Raw genomic sequence first — 20,855 nt, forward strand, 5'->3', positions numbered from 1 at the left:
AGTGCTTGCCTCGTATATATGAACCCCTGGGTTTGATTCCCCAGCACCACATACATAGAAAACGGCCAGAAGTGGTGCTGTGGCTCAAGTGGCAGAGCGCTATCCTTGAGCATAAAGAAGCCAGGGATAGTGCTCAGGTCCCGAGTCCAAGCCCCGGGATTGGCAACAAAACAACAACAAAAACAATGGAGGGTTGGAGATAGGGCTCACTTGGTACAGTGCCAACCAATGAGTAAAGCTTCAGATACCAAGTTCGAGTCCTGGTCTGAGACAATAAATATATGCATATATACATGTATAAGTTCCAGGCAGATCCTTAGGACAGAAATAGAAATGCATTTGCAGTATTGATTGTACATCTGAAGTATATATCTGATTTTTGCTTTTTAATTCTTTTTTTTTGGCCAGTCCTGGGCCTTGGACTCAGGGCCTGAGCACCTTCCCTGGCTTCTTCCCACTCAAGGTTAGCACTCTGCCACCTGAGCCACAGCGCCCCTTCTGGCCGTTTTCCATATGTGTGGTGCTGGGGAATGGAACCGAGAGCTTCATGTGTAGGAGGCAGGCACTCTTGCCACTAGGCCATATTCCCAGCCTGCTTTTTAATTCTTAACAGTGGAGATGTGGCTTTTTTATGTATTAATTTCTCATAATACAGAGATACATTCTTGAGATTATATTTGAAACTCGTGGTGTAGACTTTTAGACAGCAACTTAGTGAGTCTGGGCACCAGTGGCTCATGCTGGTTATCTTAGTTATTCAGGACACTAAAATCTGAAGATCATGGTTTGAAGCCAGCCTGGGTGGGAAAATTGGAAGTGGAGCTGTGGCTCAAATGGTAGAGCACTATCCTTGAGTGATAAAGCTCAGGGACAGTTCCCTGGCAAAGAAAGAAAGAGAGTGGGAGGGAATGAGAAGGAAAAGGAGAGAGAGCGCAATGAATTTTGGGATATAAAGTAGAGGCAGTTGTAGAATTTTTGTTCTCATGCCCTGTTTAGGTATTTGCTTGTTGAGGAGAATGTACAATTATAAGGTGAGTACCCTTGAAGGATGGGCGATATCCTCAGTGCTATAGAAGAATAAGCAAAATATGTGAGCGTTATGACAAATCCAATTTCCCCTTTTTACTTTATTGATGTTTCTTTTTCTCTTACCAATTTGATAGGGCAAAATATGCTTTTTTTGTGCTTGATCCTAGCCACCTCCCTATTTTGCTCCTGTATACCTGAAGTGTGTTCTGATGTTTTATGGTTGGTTTATTTAAGGGTCTACATATGTAGCCCAGGCTCTTTTCTCTGCCTCCAGGGTGCTGAGATTACAGCCATGTTACCACCATACTAGGCTGGGGGGATGGGTGTGTATGTGTCAGCTGTGGGACTTGAACTCAGGGCCTGGGTGCTGTCTCTGAGCTCTTCAGCTCAAGGCTAGTGCTCTACCACTTTGAGCCACACTGTCACAGTTTTCTGGTAGTTAATTAGAGATAAGAGTCTCATGGGCTTTCTTGTGCAGACTGGCTTTGAACTGCAATTCTCTTATCTCAGCCTCTTGAGTAGTTATGAATACAAGCATAAGCCACCAGTGTCCAGCTTTTATTTTTTGCCAGTCCTGGGGCTTTAACTCGAAGCCTGTGAGCACTGTCCCTGAGCCTCTTTGTGCTCACAGCTGGCGCTCTACCATTTGAGCTATCGCTCCATTTCCGGATTTTTTTTTTACCCTCCTGAGTAGTATATTAGAGTTAAGAGTCTCATAGACTTTTCTGCCTGGGCTGGCTTTGAACCACAATCCTTAGATCTTATCCTCCTGAGTAGGATTACAGGCCATTGGCCTATATTGTTTCGTGTAGTCTAGTAGCTGGGATTATAGGCATGAGCCACTGTACACAGCATAGCCCAGGGATTAAGCCTTTCATATTATGTTTTTCCTTGTATTGAACTAAGATCGTGCTGCTATATTTGTGAAAAAGGTTTTCTGTTGGTTGGTTTTGTTGTATTTGTTGTCTTGCAATGCTGGGGGTTGAACCCAGGACCTTGTGGCGAGGCAAGCAGTCTACCACTGAGCTCATTCTCAGGCTCTTTATTTGAACTAGGAAAGTAAAAAGATAGTTGTGCTACATGCAACACCCTTTATGATTCTCTCATGGCTTTCTTTTTTGTTGTTTGTGGGGCTTGAACTCAGGGGCTGGACACTATCCCTGGCTCCTTTTGCTCAAGTGTAGCACTCTACCACTTGAGCCACAGCACCACTTCTGGCCTTTTCTTTTTATGTGGTATTGAGGAATCGAACCCAGGGCTTCATGCATTCTAGTAGGCAAGCACTCTACCACTAAGCTACAATCCCAGCCCTCATAGTTTTCTTATCTGTAAGAAGCATGAACTTTTTTGGAAGATCCCTAGTGTTTGTTGAGGAAAGTAAAGTCTAATAGCTTTATTTGGACTTGATGAAAAATTGTTTTTGAAATTTTCATCTGTATTTTATCAGAGATATGTGTAGCACTTAAACAAGGATTGCCAGAGGGCAATATATTTTAATATATATATATATATATAGTTTTTATTAAGGTATTGTACACAAGAGTTACCTATTTCACAACTCAGGTAATGTGCACATTTCTCATTTGGACAACGTCACCCCTTCCCTCAGTTTTCCCCTCACATCCCTGCCTACAGTGTGGCTTCCCTTTTGACATTTACATTTATTCAGTTGGGGTAGAGCCAAGAATCACCTTCATTTTTTAAATATGCCAGATGACAAGACTTTTCCCGGTACTTATTCTAAATTTCTGAATATTCAGGTAACTGTCTTTGCTTCATTCTTTGTCCCAGATAAGACTTAACCTCCCTTCGTAAGTTTTAGTTTCCCTCTACTGACTTCTTGACATTTCTACCAAACTCTGTATCACTTTTCCTTAAAAGCATCAGCTTCCTGGCTTTTAAGGGAGGGAGGTGGGGACTTTTAATAGAAACTTGATTTCTGGAGGTCTCAAATGTGAAGCCTTCATTTCCTCCACCTGCTTAGCTTTGCTGCTTTGCTTTGCTTTGTCCTACAATCAGCTAGAGCAAGACCTAGTCAGCCTCCTCTGGCAATGAAGAGGATGGGGACTGGGGAAAGAGCTTGATTTGTATGTGAGAAAGAAAAAGTGATAGGAGCTGGTGAGTCAGAAGAGTGCTTCTGAGCTGACCGTGATTTTGAGCTTCAAAGTCTGTGAAGATAGGAGATAACAATTCTTAAGTGGTCTTAAATTCTAGTAGTCTTACCAGGTGCTAGTTGCTTATGACTGTAATTCTATCTACTCAGGAGGCTGAGATCTGAAGATCCTAGTTTGAAACCAGCCCAGACAAGAAAGATTGTGACACAATGGAATTTTGCTTATCCATTAGAAAGAATAAGATTATGTCATTTGCAGGGTAATGGATGGACTAGAACAAATCATGCTAAGTGAGGTTAAGCCAAGCTCAGAGAGACAAATGGTGCGTGCTTTCTCTCACAGTGGAAGTTAAATCTAAAATAAAACGATAATATAACCCATACAGGACTTTCTAGGCATTCACACACAAGCTGTCAGACTAAAGGAGAGGATATCCTAAGGGGAGGAACCCAAAGGTGTAACTTCTCTGTACACTTAAAATATTATTTGTTGTAACAAATTCCAGGAAATGGGAACAAAGTGGTAGTGGTAATTGTTTTTGCTTAAAGTCTGCAAAGCCTGGCATGATGGCTCAAGCCTGTAATCCTAGCTACTTGGGAGGCAGAAATCTGAGGATCATAGTTCAAAGCCAGCTGGGGCAGGAAAGTCTAGGAGACTCTTATCTCTAACTGCCACAAAAGCTGGAAGTGGAACTGTGGCTCAAGTGGTAGAGCACAAAAACTCAAGGACAGTGCCCCGGCCCCTGAAAGTTGGTTCTGGTCTCACAGTTGGAGAGTGCTAAGAGTAGGAAAAATGGTTATATTGAGGAAGTTAGTATATGTTTGTGAGTAGAGTATCTCTTTACCATGTATTTCTTAAGGTGCATTCTCTGCTAGTCTAGTCTTTCACCTTTAGTCTTCCTAAACTATATGCATTAACTTTATTACTGCTCTATATTCAGTGATCTGATTGGTATGAAGGCTTAGAAATAAATAAGTTCAGATAGGTTTCAGAAATGGGCCAAGAGATGACAGCTATGTATTCCAGCATTGAAGTGTTTCTGAGGAAAGGCCATCAGTTGTCATTTATCTTATGAGTATGAAATTAGAAGCTCACTTACCCTGGAGTGTTTCATAACCTTTAACTCTGGAAAGTCAAAGCCATGTTGTCCTTAATCTATCATCAACAGAACCCTTAGGCTCTGCTTTTCATCCTGCCATCAGTCAGTCACATGGCAGTGGGATTCAGGAAAGTAATTATAAGGCTCCCCTTTTCCTTTTTCCTCACTACAGTTCCCTTGGAAAATTACATTGGTCTGAGAACTGCTAATATCTTAGGGTAGTGATTCCTTTACAATAACAGAAGTTACCTGTTACTTTTGCAAAATTTATAGCCATTTTGGGTTGGGAGTTGCTCAATGGTAGAACACTTGTATCATATGTGCAAGGCCCTAGTTTCGATCCCAGTAATGGGGGAAAAATTGACCAGCTTAGTTCCCTGTCTTTTTTCATCACTCCAGGGAAAGACTTCTAGGGAAAAATGAGTCGCCATACTTGAACTTCTCTGAAATAGTCCTTTCTACTTGTAAAGATATATCAGACTGCATTTCTGGATTTGAATTTGTCCTCACACATATAAGGGATAAGGGATGAATGTGTTCTTAGTACAATCAGAAACAATACTGGGCTTGGTTAATTCTTTGTCCCCTTCTGAGAATAGTAAGGAGATTTCTTGGATCCAGTGAATACCTAGCTTTGTGTTCTTGAGAATTTTTGAGTTCAATTTTTCTAAATTTGCCTGGGTTATACTCTAGGACACTGTTTTGTTTTCTCCAGTTTATTTTTGATCTAGAGTGGCACTGGTAATAAGATTGAAGAGAGCTAATGCTTTGAAAAGACAGCCCATGGGGGTGCTAATTGCATCAAAGTGTGGACTCTTTTTGGCAGAGCAAATAGCCCTTGGCTAGGCTAGGATCAGTGTTTTTTATTGTATGCAGAATAAAGGTTAGTGGGTTTAGGGAAATGTCCTCTTGAATTTGAATCTTAAGGCAAAAGTTAGAGCTCTAATCTGTATAGAGATATCAATAGTATTCTGAGATGAAAGGCAATCAATTTAAAGATATGTATGATATTCAGCTGCCAGTTGTTGCAGCTGGTTTTCCATTTGGGACTTAATACACTGGCTACAGAGTGCATGCTATTGAAACCATTGCCAAAAAGCCCTTAGTTTAAAGTTTCTAATTATAACCTTGTACCTCTTGTATTCCTTCTCAGGTCATTGAGGTATTTTTAAATGATTCTATTATGTTTGGCCTGGAGTAAGTTCTTAAGGGACTAGCAGCAGTCCTTTAACCAATTACACTTTGAATCTTGTTTTCTAAGCAACTTCTGTGGCTCTAATTTGATCATCTTCTTTGTATCGTATAGTTCTTCCCCATCTCAATACCTCCTCCTTCTTTTCTCTCTTTCTCCTCTCACCCCCAGGGTGGGTTAAATTGAGCCCAGTATCTCCAGTAACAGTTATTATTATTATTATTATTGCCAGTCCTGGGGCTTGGACTCAGGGCCTGAGCACTGTCCCTGGCTTCTTTTTGCTCAAGGCTAACAGTCTTACCTCTTGAGCCACAACGCCATTTTTGGCTTTTTCTATTTATGTGGTGCTGAGGAATGGAACCTGGCACTTCATGCATGCTAGGCAAGCACTCTACCTCTAAGCCAAATTCCCAGCCCTAGGTAACAGTTACTATGCCACACAACATTAAATTTTATTTTGAGACAAAGTCTTGGAAGCAGGTTAACCTTGAACTCACACTTCCAACCTCAGCCTTCCAAGTAGCTGGGATGAAATGTATTTGCCATTACACTTGAATGGGCTTCCCTTTTCTAAGAGAAACATTTTCAGAATCATTTGTCAGCAATAAACCATACATAGCCGGGCACTGTGCCTATAATCCAAGCTACTGAGATCTGAGAATGATGTTTAGAAGCTACGTTTGACAGGAAAGTCCATGACACTCATCTCCAATTAAACAATCAGAAGCCCAAAGTGAATGTGTGCTTCAAGTAGTAGAGTGCCAACCTTGGTACCAGAAGGAAGGAAGGTGCATGCCACACATTTGGCTCCAGACATACAGCAGTAAAAGAAATACAGTTATACTGCTTACAGTGATTCACAGAGTTCACAAGGTAAATGCTCTCAAGTTGCATGAAAGTATAGCTGTGTATTTTTAACTGTATTGGGTTTGAGAACCAGAAAGAACATTTCTCCATGAGTCTTTACTGTAACTCAGTGGTGAATTTATTCATAAACCTTGTGTGATTAAGGCTCTTTCTTATTAATTTCTGTATTTTCAGTGACCAAAATATAGTGCCTGATCCAAAGGAGACATTCGGTTGTTGGTGTGAATAAATTATTGAATGAGTTTTATAGTTGGCAGTGTTCTTGAAAATGATTTATGCCAGGTGTGGGATGATTGTCTAAATAATCCCAGCCTCCAGAGGCCGAGGAAGGATATTCTTGAATGTGAAGCTAACCTGGGTTACATAAGACACCAGGTGGTACAGAGTACTTGCTTAGCATAGTAAGACCCTGGATTCCATCCTTGACACTATGAATGAATGAATATGCTAGTGAAAATAATTCCTCAATTCCTTTTTTTTTTTGGCCAGTCCTGGGCCTTGAACTCAGGGCCTGAGTACTGTCCCTGGCTTCCTTTTGCTCAAGGCTAGCACTCTGCCACTTGAGCCACAGCACCACTCTGGCCGTTTTCTGTATATGTGGTGCTGGGGAATTGAACCCAGGGCCTCATGTATACGAGGCAAGCTCTCTTGCCACTAGGCCATATCCCCAGCCCCCTCAATTCCTTTAGAACTATATAAGTAAAGGTAAAATCCTTGCTCAGTTCCCTCTGATACTACCTTATGTGGGCTTATGCTGTTTTTAGCCACTTGAGTTGGAGAAGTCAGTACAGCCTGACAAAAGTTTTCAGGGGCCTTGAGAGAAAAAATGGTTAAGATCTGGTGGACAAGACTGGTTTTTGTCCAGTTACTACACTAAATTTCAACTTTGAATCTAGCCTTCTGTTCACTTATGTCCTTTGGTAATAGATCTTACTCTTATTGTTTGTCCTGTGTTGATTCCATCTTTTTTTTTTCCTTTTTTCTTTTTTTTTCTTGCCAGTCCTGGGGCTAGAACTCAGGACTTGGGCATTGTTGCTGAGCTTTTTTTTTTGCCCAAGATTAGCACTTTACCACTTGAGCCATAGCACTGTGGTACTGAGGAATCAAACCCAGGGCTTCATGCATGCTAGGCAAGCACTCTCCTACCAATCCACATTCATAGCCTGATTCTACCTTTTATGTAAGAGAGTGCATGGTGTAGTTAGCTTCAAAATTTTGTTGGTTTCAGGGGGAATGTGGCAAAAACACACACACACACACACACACACACACACACACACACACACAAAAACAACCCTTTGGGGCTGGGAATATGGCCTAGTGGCAAGAGTGCTTGCCTTCTATACATGAAGCCCTGGGTTTGATTCCCAAGCACCACATATACAGAAAAACGGCCAGAAGTGGCGTTATGGCTCAAGTGGCAGAGTGCTAGCCTTGAGCAAAAGGAAGCCAGGGACAGTGCTCAGGCCCTGATTCCAAGGCCCAGGACTGGCAAAACAAAACAAAACAAAAACCCTCACTTTTTTTGGTTTGGGGGAGGCTGGTCATGGGGCTTGAACTCTGGGCCTGGATGCTGGGTTCTTTTTGCTCTACCATTTGAGCCACTCTGCCACTTCTGGCTTTTGCTGTGATTATTGGGGATGTGATTATTGGGCACTTTCATGCCCAGACTGGCTTCCAATTATGATCCTCAGATCTCAGCCTCTTGAGTAACTAGGATTATAGGCATGAGGTGGGCCCGCCTCCTAACACTTACTTAATACCCTTTGTAAGATAGTTAATATGTCATACGTGGTAGTTTCTATGTACCAAGTTTCTGCATATGTAATTGGTGTCTTGGAGTAGTCTTGAATGTCTCATTCATTTCCTTTAGCATGTGTTATTTTCTTTATACTTTGTGTCTTAAGGATTTACCAAGTATAGAAGAGAAACAAGGAGCTGGGAATGTGGCTTAGCAGTAGAGTACTTGCCTAGCATGCGTGAAGCCCTGGGTTCAATTCCTCAGCACCACATAAATAGAAAAGGCCAGAAGTGGCGTTATGAGTCAAATAGTAGGGTGCTAGCCTTGAGCAAAAAGAAGCCAGGGACAGTGCTTAGGCCCTGAGTCCAACTCCCAATACAGACAAAAAGAGAGAGAGAGAAACAAGGAAATAGTGAAATTTGAGAAATTCAGAGTGTCTTCAAAGGAACTGTCTTTGTTACATAATAGCAATATGCAATAGTAGTAAATATTCTGGAATATTTGGAAATATTTGGCTTCTTACACGAGTGCTCTCTTTTGCACAATTCTTTTTCATTTTAGAAATGTAAACATCTCATTTTGAGGAATGAGAAAATTGGGAGAAATAAAGTCTGGATGAGCTTATATTGCATTGAGTAAGGCTGGTTTCTTCTCTGATTTTGAGTTGTATGTTTAGAGTTAACATTTGATGGAAAATCAGGGCATTTCAGATTAGAGGAAGGAATTGAGAGGGTGATGAAGAAAGGAGAGTTTTACAAATGCATGTGACACAGAGCTAGAAAGGCCAGTGCTGTCTGCAAATGTGTAAACCCATTTGGGCTTGTGAACATGGCCTGGGGGAGTATTGGCCGGATGAATACAGAGAGAGATGAGTTTTGATTGAGGTAATATCTTTCAGATGGGTCTCGAAATCCCATGAAACAAAACCTGTCAGCAAGGAGCTGACGATGGAGTGAAATTTATTGTATGTTTGTTTTCATGGGACATAGTCACCCTAGAAGGGTCAAGTGAAAGAGATCATTAGAACCATGTTGATTTACTAGGCTGTTGTACACTTTCCTGCAGGGCAAGAAGGAAGGAGGCCACATAGGGGAGTTGAAGGGTACTGGTTGAGGAGGGAAGGACAGGCTATAGGGAATAAGGAAGCTGTATTGGGTTTTTTTTTTTTTTTTTTCATCTTAGAGTTCCTAGTAAGTTTGGAGCCGATGCTTTGCTTGGACCTCTGGAGAGGCCCCAAACATCTGATTTTAAAAGACAGGTATGGAGAAATCTCTACTAGCCTTAGCTAGAGAAGTGAGTCCTCATTCTCTTTCTTCTACTCTTCATCCTTCACCTTTGAATGCAAAAGGAAATATATTTAATTTCAAATTGAAACTTGCTATTTTAGGATTTAGCAAAATGAAGAACAAAGGAAAAGACTCCTTTCCTGTCCCCTACCTTCCAGATGGACATAGACATTTTTGATATGTGAAAGAAGTGGCCTTGCGATTTGTGCTAGGATTCAGGTTTAATGTGTTCTCTAAATGCTGAAGTACACATAGCACTGAACTGAATTTGCTTAAAAAAAAAAAAAAAAAGCTGGGCGCTGGTGGAGCACACATGTAATTCTAGCTACTCTGGAGGCTTGAGATCTGAGGATCATGGTTCAGAAGCCAGCCAGAGCAAAAACGTCTGCGAGACTCTTATCTCTAGTAAACCACCCAAAAACTGGAAGTTGAATGGTGGCTCAAAGTGGTAGAATGTTAGCCTTGAGCAAAAAGAGCTCAGGGATAGCACCCAGGCCCTGAGTTCAAACCCATGACCAACAACAACAATAGAAAAATTTAGGGCTGGGAATATGGCATAGTCGCAAGAGTGCTTGCCTTCTATACATGAAACCCTGGGTTCGATTCCTCAGCACCACATATATAGAAAACAGCCAGAAGTGGTGCTGTGGCTCAAGTGGCAGAGTGCTAGCCTTGAGCAAAAAGAAGGTAGGGACAGTGCTCAGGCCCTGAGGCTACGTTCATTTGCCTTTTTCCGAGAAGAAATGTTCCTTTTTTCTCTTCCTAAAACTCATTCTATTAGTTAGTCTCCATTGATATCTTACTTTGTCTTAGTAGTCATATTAAAAAATCAGTGCAACTTTCCCCTTGCTGTATGCAGTAAATATGGGGTGGAGCTTAGTGTTCAATTCTTTTTTCCCCATTGTTATTATAAAGGTGATGTATGGAGGAGTTATAGTTCTTTACAATTGTTTATTACATTCCAACCTCTGGAATGGCTACTTAGCAAAAGTTAGAAACACATTTCAGCTGAAGAAAACCTTAATTTTTTTTTCTTTCTTTTTTTTTAAACTGCCAGTCCTGGGACTTGAACTCAGGCCTAGGCACTTTTTCTAAGCTTCTCTTGCTCAAAGCTAGCACTCTGCCACTTGAGCCACACCACCACTCCAACTTTTTCTATTTATGTAATACTGAGGAATTGAACTCAGGGCTTTGTACATGTTAGGCAAGCACTTTACCACTAAGCCATCTTCCCAGCCCCTTAATCTATCTCTTTAAATAAATAACAAAGAGACATGACAAAGAAAGCAGGACACTAGGTACCAAGTCACAGGGAGACCAAAACTTGGGAGAATTAGTCTTAGAGAATTTAAAGGATCCTATACCCTTTATCTCAAACAGGTGTATACATGTGCACATCTGAAAGAAGCTGGGAAGAGGGCACAGAATGAATGGAAAATTGGGAGGAAAATACAGTAGAAAGGGCCCAACAGCTGCAGTGGACATTGATGAGAGCAAACTAAGCAACTCAGGGGCAGCAGGGAGGAGAAAAAGAAGGAACAGATTACACTGAGCAAAAGGAAAGAAATGTATATGTATATATCACCCGATCTGGAAGGAGTTGTTTTACGGGTTAATAATCATAGTGGTCCTAAGCATTGTAGACTAGATTGACAATGTACATCAAGGGTAAGATTTGGGGTGGGGGGAGGGCGTTGAAAAAAAAATGAAGAAGGCAGGGAGGGTTGAGGGACTGAGGGGGAGGGAAGGAGGGAGAAAAATGAGGAAAGGGGTTATAAGTATGACAAGAAATATATATGTATTTACTACCTTAAGTATGTAACTGTAACCCCTCTGTACATCATCTTGACAATAAAAAAATATTAAAAGCAAAGATACACACACAAAAAGAAAAATACACACTGCCTTATGTATGAAACTGTAACCCCTCTGCACATCACTTTAACAATAAAGAAATAAATAAATATATCTACAAAATATATTTCCTTAAAATATATGTGTCTGTATATAGTTATTGTAAAGATGATGTACAGAGGATTTACAGTTATATAAGTCAGGTAATAAGTATATTTCTCCCAGTATAAATATATTTCCCCCCAGTCCTGGTGCTTGAACTCAGGGCCTGGACACTGTTACTGAGCTTTTACTCAAGGCTAGTGTTCTATCACTTGAACCACAGTGCCACTTCTGGCTTTTTCTATGTATGTGGTACTGAAGAATTGAACCAAGGTCTTCATGTAAGCTAGCAAAGCACTACCACTAAGCCACATTCCTAGCCCATGAGTACATTTCTTTATGGACAGAGTTGACCCTTCCCTTGCTCTCTCACCATTTTCCCTTCTATCCCCACCCACAGGTTGAACAGTTCATTTGCAACAGAGTGTCTAGTGACATAGTGTCGCTGCTGCATTTGTTCACCTTTTGTTCCACGCTTTTTGTCTCCCCACCTTCCCCCATATAGGCAAATTTACAAACAAAAGGTAAAACAAAAACAGCAACAAAGGGAAAAAAAAATCAACCCTCTTGTTTCCATTTCTTGGAGCTCATTTTGATAAATATTATTTTATATGATCATATGCATATAGCTATTGAGCCTTTGTGATTTTTCTCCTAAGAATATCCTCCTTTGGTCTCACTGTGTAAATGTCTAGAGTCCTGTATAATTTATCATGTCTCACTGTATTTTTTTAAATAGGGAACACTTCACGAATTTGCATGTTATCCTTGCACAAGGGGCCATGCACATCTTCTTTGTATCGTTCCAGTTTTAGTATATGTGCTGCTGAAGTGAGCACCTGTTGTTGTTTTTTTTTTGTTTTTTTTTGTTTTTTGGCCAGTCCTGGGCCTTGGACTCAGGGCCTAAGCACTGTCCCTGGCTTCTTCCCGCTCAATGCTAGCACTCTGCCACTTGAGCCACAGCGCCGCTTCTGGCCGTTTTCTTTATATGTGGTGCTGGGGAATCGAACCTAGGGCCTTGTGTATCCGAGGCAGGCACTCTTGCCACTAGGCTATATCCCCAGCCCCTGTTGTATTTTTTGTCTTGTACTATCCAGTGTATTTACTTGTAGCTTTATAGGCACATTTTAAGTTACTACAAATGAGGGAAACCATGCAGCCTATGTTTTTGTGAGTCTGGTTTACTTCTCTTAATACAATTTTTTCCAAGTATTTCCATTTCCTTACAAATAGTACATTGTCATTCTGGTGAAGGAGTAGAATTCCCTTGAGTATGTCTACCACATTTTCTTTATCCATTTGTCCATTGAGGGGCATTTGGCTTGATTCTATATCATGACTATGGATGGCCTTAGTATATTTCTAACAAGTCCTTTTCCTAGGTTCTTAGTTTATAAAGTGGAAGCAGTTGTTATGGTAGGAGGATGCTAGTATTGCTTCAGTTATGTAACCATGTAAAAGTAATTATAGTAATTTACAAGTACTTCTAGTTAAGGTTCTTGGTGATCCTTTTCCTTTGGGAATTAAGCATTCTGTATTCTGCTACTATTCATCCAAAGAAATACTGTGTTAGATACTAAAGTTAGGAAAAATGTGTTCTTGAGCAAAGTGTCCTAAGGATTAAAACAATCTAAGTATTTGTATAAAGGGGTTTTAATTCAGCATGTTAGTTTGTAAGTACAATGAATCTTGATCAGATTTTAATCTTGGCTCTACTACTTAGTGTTTTTTAGATTAATTTGTGTATGTGTGTGTGCACATGCATGTACATGGGTGCTAGTACTGGGTTTGAACTCAGGGCCTTGGCGCTGTCCCTGAGCGTTTTTTCTCAAGCCTACCACTCTACCACGTAAGCTGCAACTCCACTTCTGGTATTTGCTGGTTAATTAGAGATAAGAGTGTCACACAGACTTTCCTGCTCCTGTTGCCTTTGAATCAAGAGCCTCAGATCTCAGCCTCCTGAGTAACCAGGATTACAGGTATGAGCCACCGGTGCCCATTTGAGATTAATCTTTTAAGCTTTAGTTTGTATACGTATTCAGTGAATCTAATCATTGAACCTACTTCATAAGATTATTATAAGACTAAAAAGAAATAACAAATGAAAAGAACTTGTATGTGTCAGATAGGAAGCACTCAAATGTTAGTGCCCATATTTTTATTATTATTTTGTAGTTAAGGACAAAAATACTTAGTACCTGGTTTTTCCATTGTTTAGATTATATGAATAGGTTATCCACTGTAGATTTATTAGTGGTTATAATGAAAAAGGTAGAAAAACTGTAGGCAATATTTTATCCTAATAATATCTAAGATTAAAAAATTGATGTGTAAGATTTTTCACTTACAGCACCCAAGCTTTCTTAATGTCCTTTGTACTCACTAGGAAGGAAGCACAACATATAAACTGAAAGTCAAAGTTAGCTGGGTACTGACTCACACTTGTAATCCTAAACTACTCAGGAAGCTGAGATCTGAGAATCACATTTCAAATCCTGCTTGGGCAAGGCAGTTCTTAAGACTCTTTGTTCCAATTAAGCACCAAAACAGCCAGAAATGGAGCTGTAGTTCAAGTAGTAGAGTGCTAGTATTGAGCAAAACCTTGGAGAGTGCCCAGGCCCTGACTTCAAGTTCCAGAACCCACACCAAAAAAGTCAGAATGTGACTTGGATTGGGCTTGCTCTTAGAATAACTCACTCACAAGAACTAACTCAAGATCCCACAAGAACTACATTAATTCCCTCTTACATCTTGCTACCAATGACTTAACCAAATTTCCACAAGGTTCAACTTCTTACAGGTCTTACCATCTTCCACCACCATCACATTAAGAAAGCTTCTAAAACATCAACCCTTGGGGACAAACGTGTTTAAATAATAACACCAGCTTTATTCATTGGATCCTTGGTTCTTGGGTATAAAGCTGGGTTACTTATTGTAACTGATAAAGTTTTATATCTATGTACTTTGTGAATAAAAGACTGATTTGTTTCAGCTGTTTGTTTTGTTTTGTTTTTGTTGTTGAGCAGTCTGAAGATGATGAGAAACTGAAAAAGAGGAAAGAACGATTTGGGATTGTCACAAGTTCAGCTGGAACTGGAACCACAGAGGATACAGAGGTAAAATAGAATGCTCTGTAGAGCTGTTAAAATGAAATAAATGATGAGGAATATGTTGGAGAGGAGAAAACACCTTTATTTCTCCATCCCGCTTCTCAAATTGTCCAAATGACAAGATATTCCTTTTGCGTGATTGCATTTTCTAGGTTGAAGTTACACTGAATTCCACCAATGTATTTAATTCCATGTTAGATTAACCTAGTAAGAAACAGCAATGGATTTGATATCATGAATACTTTTCTTTTTATTTTTTAAATGACTGTGGCACTTATCAATTAGAGTACTTTGCTAAGCCTTCATTTCACTATTTGAGTAGTAGAGATTATAAACTTAACTCAGAAAAGGATTTTCAGAATGAAGTGAAGTGATTCTATGTAAAAAAGGATGGCTTTATTCAAAATGCTTAAGAATGATGGCCTGTCATATTGTAAGTATTCAAAAGTGTTTATTCAGCAGTGTTTATTATTTTCTGCTTGGCATGTTTCCTTTGATCATTTAATGAAAGCCACCTCCAACCTAGGCACAAGAATAGTTAGGCCTAACTCCCCTCTGGAATTGATAGTGGATACATATGAGGCTTCTCATTCTTATACTTGGTTTATAATTAAGTTTCTCAAAATGAAACTTAAGCGTTCTGAGAAGCTAGGATTACAGGTGTGAGCCAGTATAACCCGGCCCCAGTAGCTTTTTAAAAGACCTGTTTATCTATACCTCAGATTACCCTAGAGTAATTGACATTAACTGAGATCAATCATTGCTAATTTAATTGATTGATTTGAATACCTCTAATAGTGTGTGGGTATCAACAGGAGTGGAGTGTATATAAAGGACAATTGAAATTATACCTGTAGACTTCTTGAGTGTAGGCTTCTTGAGTGTCAAGGCATTTATAATGGTGTTTCTTACTTCCACAATCTAGGTTTTCTTCTATCTACTTCTGGAGATAGCCTCTAAAATTTATTTCCTTACCCATAGTCTTTCCCCGCCCCCCCCCTCCCGTGCCAGTCCTGGAGGCTTGAATTCAGGGCCTGGGCTCCGTGATTTTCTTTTTGCACAAAGCTAACACACAATCATTTGAGCCACAGCTTCCCTTCTGGCTTTTTTTTTTTTTTTTTTTTTTTTTTTGCCAGTCCTGGGGCTTGGACTCAGGGCCTGAGCACTGTCCCTGGCTTCTTTTTGCTCAAGGCTAGCACTCTTATCACTTGAACCACACCACCACTTCCAGCTTTTTCTGTTTATGTGGTACTGGGAATTGAACCCAGGCTTTATGCATGCTAGGCAAGCACTCTACCACTAAGCCATATTCCCAGCCCCAACTTCTGGCTTTTTTTATAGTTTAGTGGAGATGAGTCTTACTTTCCTACCTGGGCTAGCTTTGAACTGCGATCTAAGATGTCAGCCTCTTAAGTAGCTAAGATCATAGGTGTGAGCCAGCAGCCTCCAGCTCTACCCCAACCTTATAAATAAGCTAGAATAAGACCCACAGTTTTTTGTTTTTGTTTTTTTTGCCAGCCTTGGGGCTGGAACTCAGGGCCTGAACTCTGTCCTTGGCTTCTTTTTGCTCAAGGCTAGCTCTCTACCACTTGAGTCACAGCGCCACTTCTGGCTTTTTCTATATATGTGGTTCTGAGGAATTGAACCCAGGGCTTGCTGTATATGAGACCAGCACTCTACCACTAGGCCGTATTCCCAGCCCCAAGGCCCATACTTTTATGAATTAAATCATATTAGTTTACACTCACCAGTAGGAAAAAGCAAAAGGAATTTATTTTCTTTGTACTACTGAGTACTTACATTGTTAAATATCTGCTTATATACTGATTTACCAGAATGATCATGAAGTAAACTTAGACTTGTTTTAACTGGTTAGAATTACTCTCTTCTTATAAGGGGAAACTTGTTAAACCAAGCATCTTTGCTAATAATTAAGTGTATTTGTCTTCGCCCAAGTTAAGGAATACAGAGATTTTCTGGCAGAGTACCATGGCTTTTGTTAGAAGAGGTAGTGTATGCAAAGGAATAGTAACTTTTTTTATATTTTTTATTTTTGCCAGTCTTGGGGCTTGAACTCAGGGCATGAGCACTGTCCCTGGCTTCTTTTTGCTCAAGGCTAGCACTCTGCCACTTGAGCCACAGCGCCACTTCCGGCTTTTTCTATATATGTGGTGCTGAGGAATCGAACCTAGGGCTTCATGTATATGAGACGAGCACTTTACCACTAGGCCATATTCCCAGCCCCAGGAATAGTAACTTCTAAAGCTGATGAAATTCATGTGAATCAGATTTTTGTTTGATTTTCATAGTAGAATGGCTGGGATTTCTTTTTTTGTGTATGCCAGTACTGTTGCTTGAACTCAGAGCCTCATGCTCATTTAGCTTTTTTTGTGAGCCATGCCTCCAATTCTTATAGTCAGATTTCTTTTAAAATCTGTATTAAGTTGGGTGCCCATGGCTCACACCTATAATCCTAGTAACTCAGGAGGCTGAGATCTGAGGATTGTGGTTCAAAGCCAGTCTAGTGAGGAAAGCCCATAAGACTCTTCAGTCAACTACCAAAAATTGGAAGTGGAAGTTTGGCCCAAGTGGTAGTGTGCTACCCTTAAGCAAAAAAGCAAGTGACAGCACCAAGGCTCTGAGATCAAGATTAAGTACTGGTACACATGCATTCTTGTGCATGTGCGCACGCATTGTATTAGGCTGAGTGCTGGTGGCTTATACTTGTAATCCTAGTTTTACGGGAGACTACTAAGGATTAAGTTCAGAGCCAATCCAGACAGAAACAGTAACCAGCAAAAGAGCTAGACTGGAGACAATGACTCAAGTGGTAGAATGCCAGCCATAATTTAAAACTCATCTGAGTGGAAGGGATGAAGGGCGGGGGGGCGTGGGAGGGCAGTCCTGGACCTTGTCCACTCAGGGCCTAAGCACTGTCCCTGGCTTCTTTTTGCTCAAGGCTAACACTTTGCCACTTGAGACACAGTGCCGCTTCTGGCCTTTTCTATATATGTGGTGCTAGGGAATCGAACCCAGGGCTTCATGTATATGAGGCAAGCACTCTTGCCACTAGGCCATATTCCCATCTTATCTGTACTAAACTTTCTATGTGATTGGGTTGAAAAGTCCCATGTGTGTCAGAGGATGAAGGGCTAGAGTGCTTTTTGTGTCTGTTTTTTTGTTTTGTTTTTTTGCCAGTCCTGGGGCTATGAACTCAGGGCATGAGCACTGTCCCTGGCTTCTTTTTGCTCAAGGCTAGCACTCTACCACTTGAGCCACAGTGCCACTTCCGGCTTTTTCTATATATGTGGTGCTGAGGAGTCGAACCTAGGGCTTCATGTATATGAGGTGAGCACTTTACCACTAGGCCATATTCCCAGCCCTAGAGTGCTTTTTTTAATCCAGCCTTTCTGTCCCAAGTTTGTGCCATCACTCCAGTGCTGTTTCTTAAGGGATCTAGGACTAGGACTCTCCTGCAAACACCCTTCCTCCACTAATTTATTCTGTTGGTATTGAAGATTTACATGCTTCTCTGTGGATTGGAGTCCTGAGACTTAAGGTGTAGCTACTGCTTGCTTAAAGCAGAATGCTCCCTCATTGAATAGTACCGGTTACTACCCCTTTTTGTTCTCTGAAATCTCCCAGCTCCCCACTGAGTGGAAGACTTTCCTAGCCTGTTCAGGAAGTACACTTTCCAGAATAGCTTCTTCTAAGGTGGAGCTGCCGTTTTTCAGGATTTTTTTTTCCTATATAGTGAGACAGGATCTCAGTATGTAGCCCAGGCTGGCCATGAACCTCAGCCTTCTGATTACTGAGACTACTGATGAATGCCACTTCTGTTCCTTCACAAAATCTTTGCCATTTCTATCATTATTTTCTTTGTCCCCTCCTGTCTCATGTCTTACTAATATTTCCTCCTCATCCTCTTTTTTCACTAAATCTTCCCAGCTTAAACTGGATAACTAGAAGGACTCGGGAATGAAGTCTCTGGCTTAAAGTCTTGACTCATCATTCCTCTGGCCTTGTGACAGTTCATGTGAGTTTGGGTTAAAGCAGCCAGGAACCTAGGCCACTATTGTTTTAACAAATGTTTTTTTCTTCTTGCTTTTTCCTCACAGGCAAAGAAGAGGAAAAGAGCAGAGCGCTTTGGGATTGCATGATGAACAGTTCTTCATGCTTTCTGTTCTCCAGTGGTTTCCATTTCTATGGTTCTTCTTGGTTACATATATATCTAAATGCACAGTCACATGTCTACTACATCCAGCTCCCAGTGAGGGAGTGTGTACCCCAAGTACATCTGTGAACTCCAGCAGCAATTGGACTTACTGCTGTTCCAACTTTAAGGTTGTTGTGTTTTTGTTTCTAATTATTTTGCTTGTTAATAAAAAAAAAAGAGAGAGAGAGAGAAAATAGAACAATGTGTTTTATTAGGTGCTCCTTTTTTAAGTTTTTGGAGCCAGATCAGACCAGATGAGGGGAGCTTCAGGGACAAATATTAGAGCCATAATTCTTTTATCCTTTTGGAAAAGAAAAGAAAGAGGATTGAGTCTACCTTCTAAGCCTATTTATTCATTCTCATTTTTACACTCACAGACATCCATCTACTTTGTGAAGAAGAGGCCAATTTACTACCTCTTGAATTTTTGCTTCAACAGGTTAAAATGATCATGAGATAAAATAGAACTTTGGGAGGTTTTAGGAGCTGCAAATGATATAATTATAAAGACTAATGACTGATAAATTTATTCTATATGCCTTGTTAGTTAAAATGTGCCAAAATCCCACACCAAGAAGGGCCCTTTTTTCCAGGATGGCCTAGCATGATATTGATACCAGAAGTCATTATGTTTGACCTTGTTGGTTAAACAGTTCTTGTAGGTAAATATTTGGTGTGGATATTCCTTAGATAAAACATGTCAGGTGTCATATGTTTAGCATCATTACCTACATCATTGGGACATAAGCAGTGGGACTGGATGCTTCTTGTTTTTTTGCTGTTTTTTTTTGTTGTTGTTGTTTGCCAGTACTAGAATCTGAACTCAGAGCCTTGTACTTGTTCTACTGTTGCTCTACTACTTGAGCCATGTGTCCAGCCTGTTTTTTTTTTTTTTAACTTGGAGGTGGAATCTCATGGACTTTTCTAACCAAGCTGGCTGATTTCTCTGATCTCAGCTTCCTGAGTAGCTAAATTTAGTTACAGACATGAGCTACTAGTGCCTGGCATGCACATAAGTGCACGTGTGTATATGTGTGTATGTGTGCATGCTAGTGTGTGTGCATGCTGGGCATTAAGCCCAGGGCCTTGTACATGCTGGACAAACACTACCACTAAGCACTGAGTTACACTCCAAACCCCACCTCTACTTTCTGATCAAACCCATTAAATCAAACTAGGGTGCTAAAAACTTTCATTTAAATGTGCTATTACTATTTTGACAGTGATGTTTCTTGGGTATTGAAAATATTTATTTTTGCTGAGACTCCTGATTAGAAAAGTATGGGCTGTCCCCAAGCAGGCTGCTTGCTTGTACTTGAAGTTGTATATATGTTTGAGACCTAGTATTTAGTATTTTTGATGTGTTAGTGTTGTATTTCTCCATTTAGTCTTTATACTTGAATATCTATAAAAGCTTGCTTTTGCTTTTTTAGTGGAGGGGAGGTGTGAAGTCATAAAACTTAAAAGCCTGGTATCTTACCTGAAAACTGCTTTCATAATTAGCTTCTGAGATGCTTGTTTGTACCTAAACCAGCCTGACAAGGGCTGGGAGGAAGCCCTGGGCTCCATTCCTCAGTACCACATATATAGAAAAGGCCAGAAGTGGCGCTGTGGCTCAAGTGGCAGAGTACTAGCCTTGGGGAAAGAGAAGCCAAGGACAGTGCTCAGGCCGAGTCCAAGCCTCAGGACTGGCCAAAAAAAAAACACAAAAAAACAGCCTGGCTAAAAAATAAGTCTCGTGGGTGAGGAAAGCAGAGACCACCATGTAGACACTTTAGCAAAACTGCACCATGGACAGCAGATCCAAGCCTTGCCCATTTGCGAATTTTGCTTCATCTGTGACTTTGTAGAATTGAGGGACAGAGATGGAAGAGCAAGTGAAGTGACTTTTCCTTTTCTCATCAGTCTCTTCTGTCCCCTCCCTTTCTTTAACTTCAGGCCCCAATCTCTGGATTAGCTTCCCCTTACCCCTTTCTCTCTCTCTGTCTCTCTCTGTCTCTCTCTCTCTCTTTGGGGGGGGGCAGTCCTGGGGCTTGAACTCAAAGCCTGGGCACTGTCCCTGAGATTCTTTTGCTGAAGGCTACCACACTACTACTTGAGCCACAGAGCTACTGTGGCTTTTTCTGTTTATGTGGTACTGAGGACTCAAACCCAGGGTTTCATGCATGCTAGGCAAGTACTATACCAGTAAGCCACATTCCCAGCCCCAGAATTTATCTTTTTGTAGTGAGAGAGATAATAG

The 20,855-nt window shown here is 40.7% G+C and overlaps 1 protein-coding gene and 1 non-coding gene across 4 annotated transcripts in view; one reads left to right on the forward strand and one right to left on the reverse strand.

Annotated features, from left to right (window-relative positions):
* The window catches only part of LOC125363334 (SAP domain containing ribonucleoprotein), a 54,852-nt gene that overhangs the window by 29,942 nt on the left and 4,055 nt on the right, over positions 1–20,855 (forward strand). For 2 of the 3 annotated variants that reach the window (XM_048362496.1, XM_048362507.1), the window contains 2 exons: positions 14,314–14,403; positions 18,516–18,798. In XM_048362496.1, the coding sequence (XP_048218453.1) occupies positions 14,314–14,403; positions 18,516–18,557 (132 nt within the window). In that variant the 3' untranslated portion in view covers positions 18,558–18,798. Of the gene's footprint in view, positions 1–14,313; positions 14,404–18,515; positions 18,799–20,855 lie in introns of those variants that run through there. The other variant, XR_007213216.1, reaches the window with a different exon arrangement.
* LOC125341164 lies at positions 12,016–12,123 on the reverse strand. Its single transcript, XR_007208896.1, has one exon. It is a non-coding gene; the product is annotated as a U6 spliceosomal RNA (small nuclear RNA).

Source organism: Perognathus longimembris, chromosome 1 (genome assembly GCF_023159225.1).
Source record: "Perognathus longimembris pacificus isolate PPM17 chromosome 1, ASM2315922v1, whole genome shotgun sequence".
Classification (NCBI taxonomy): Eukaryota; Metazoa; Chordata; class Mammalia; order Rodentia; family Heteromyidae; genus Perognathus; species Perognathus longimembris.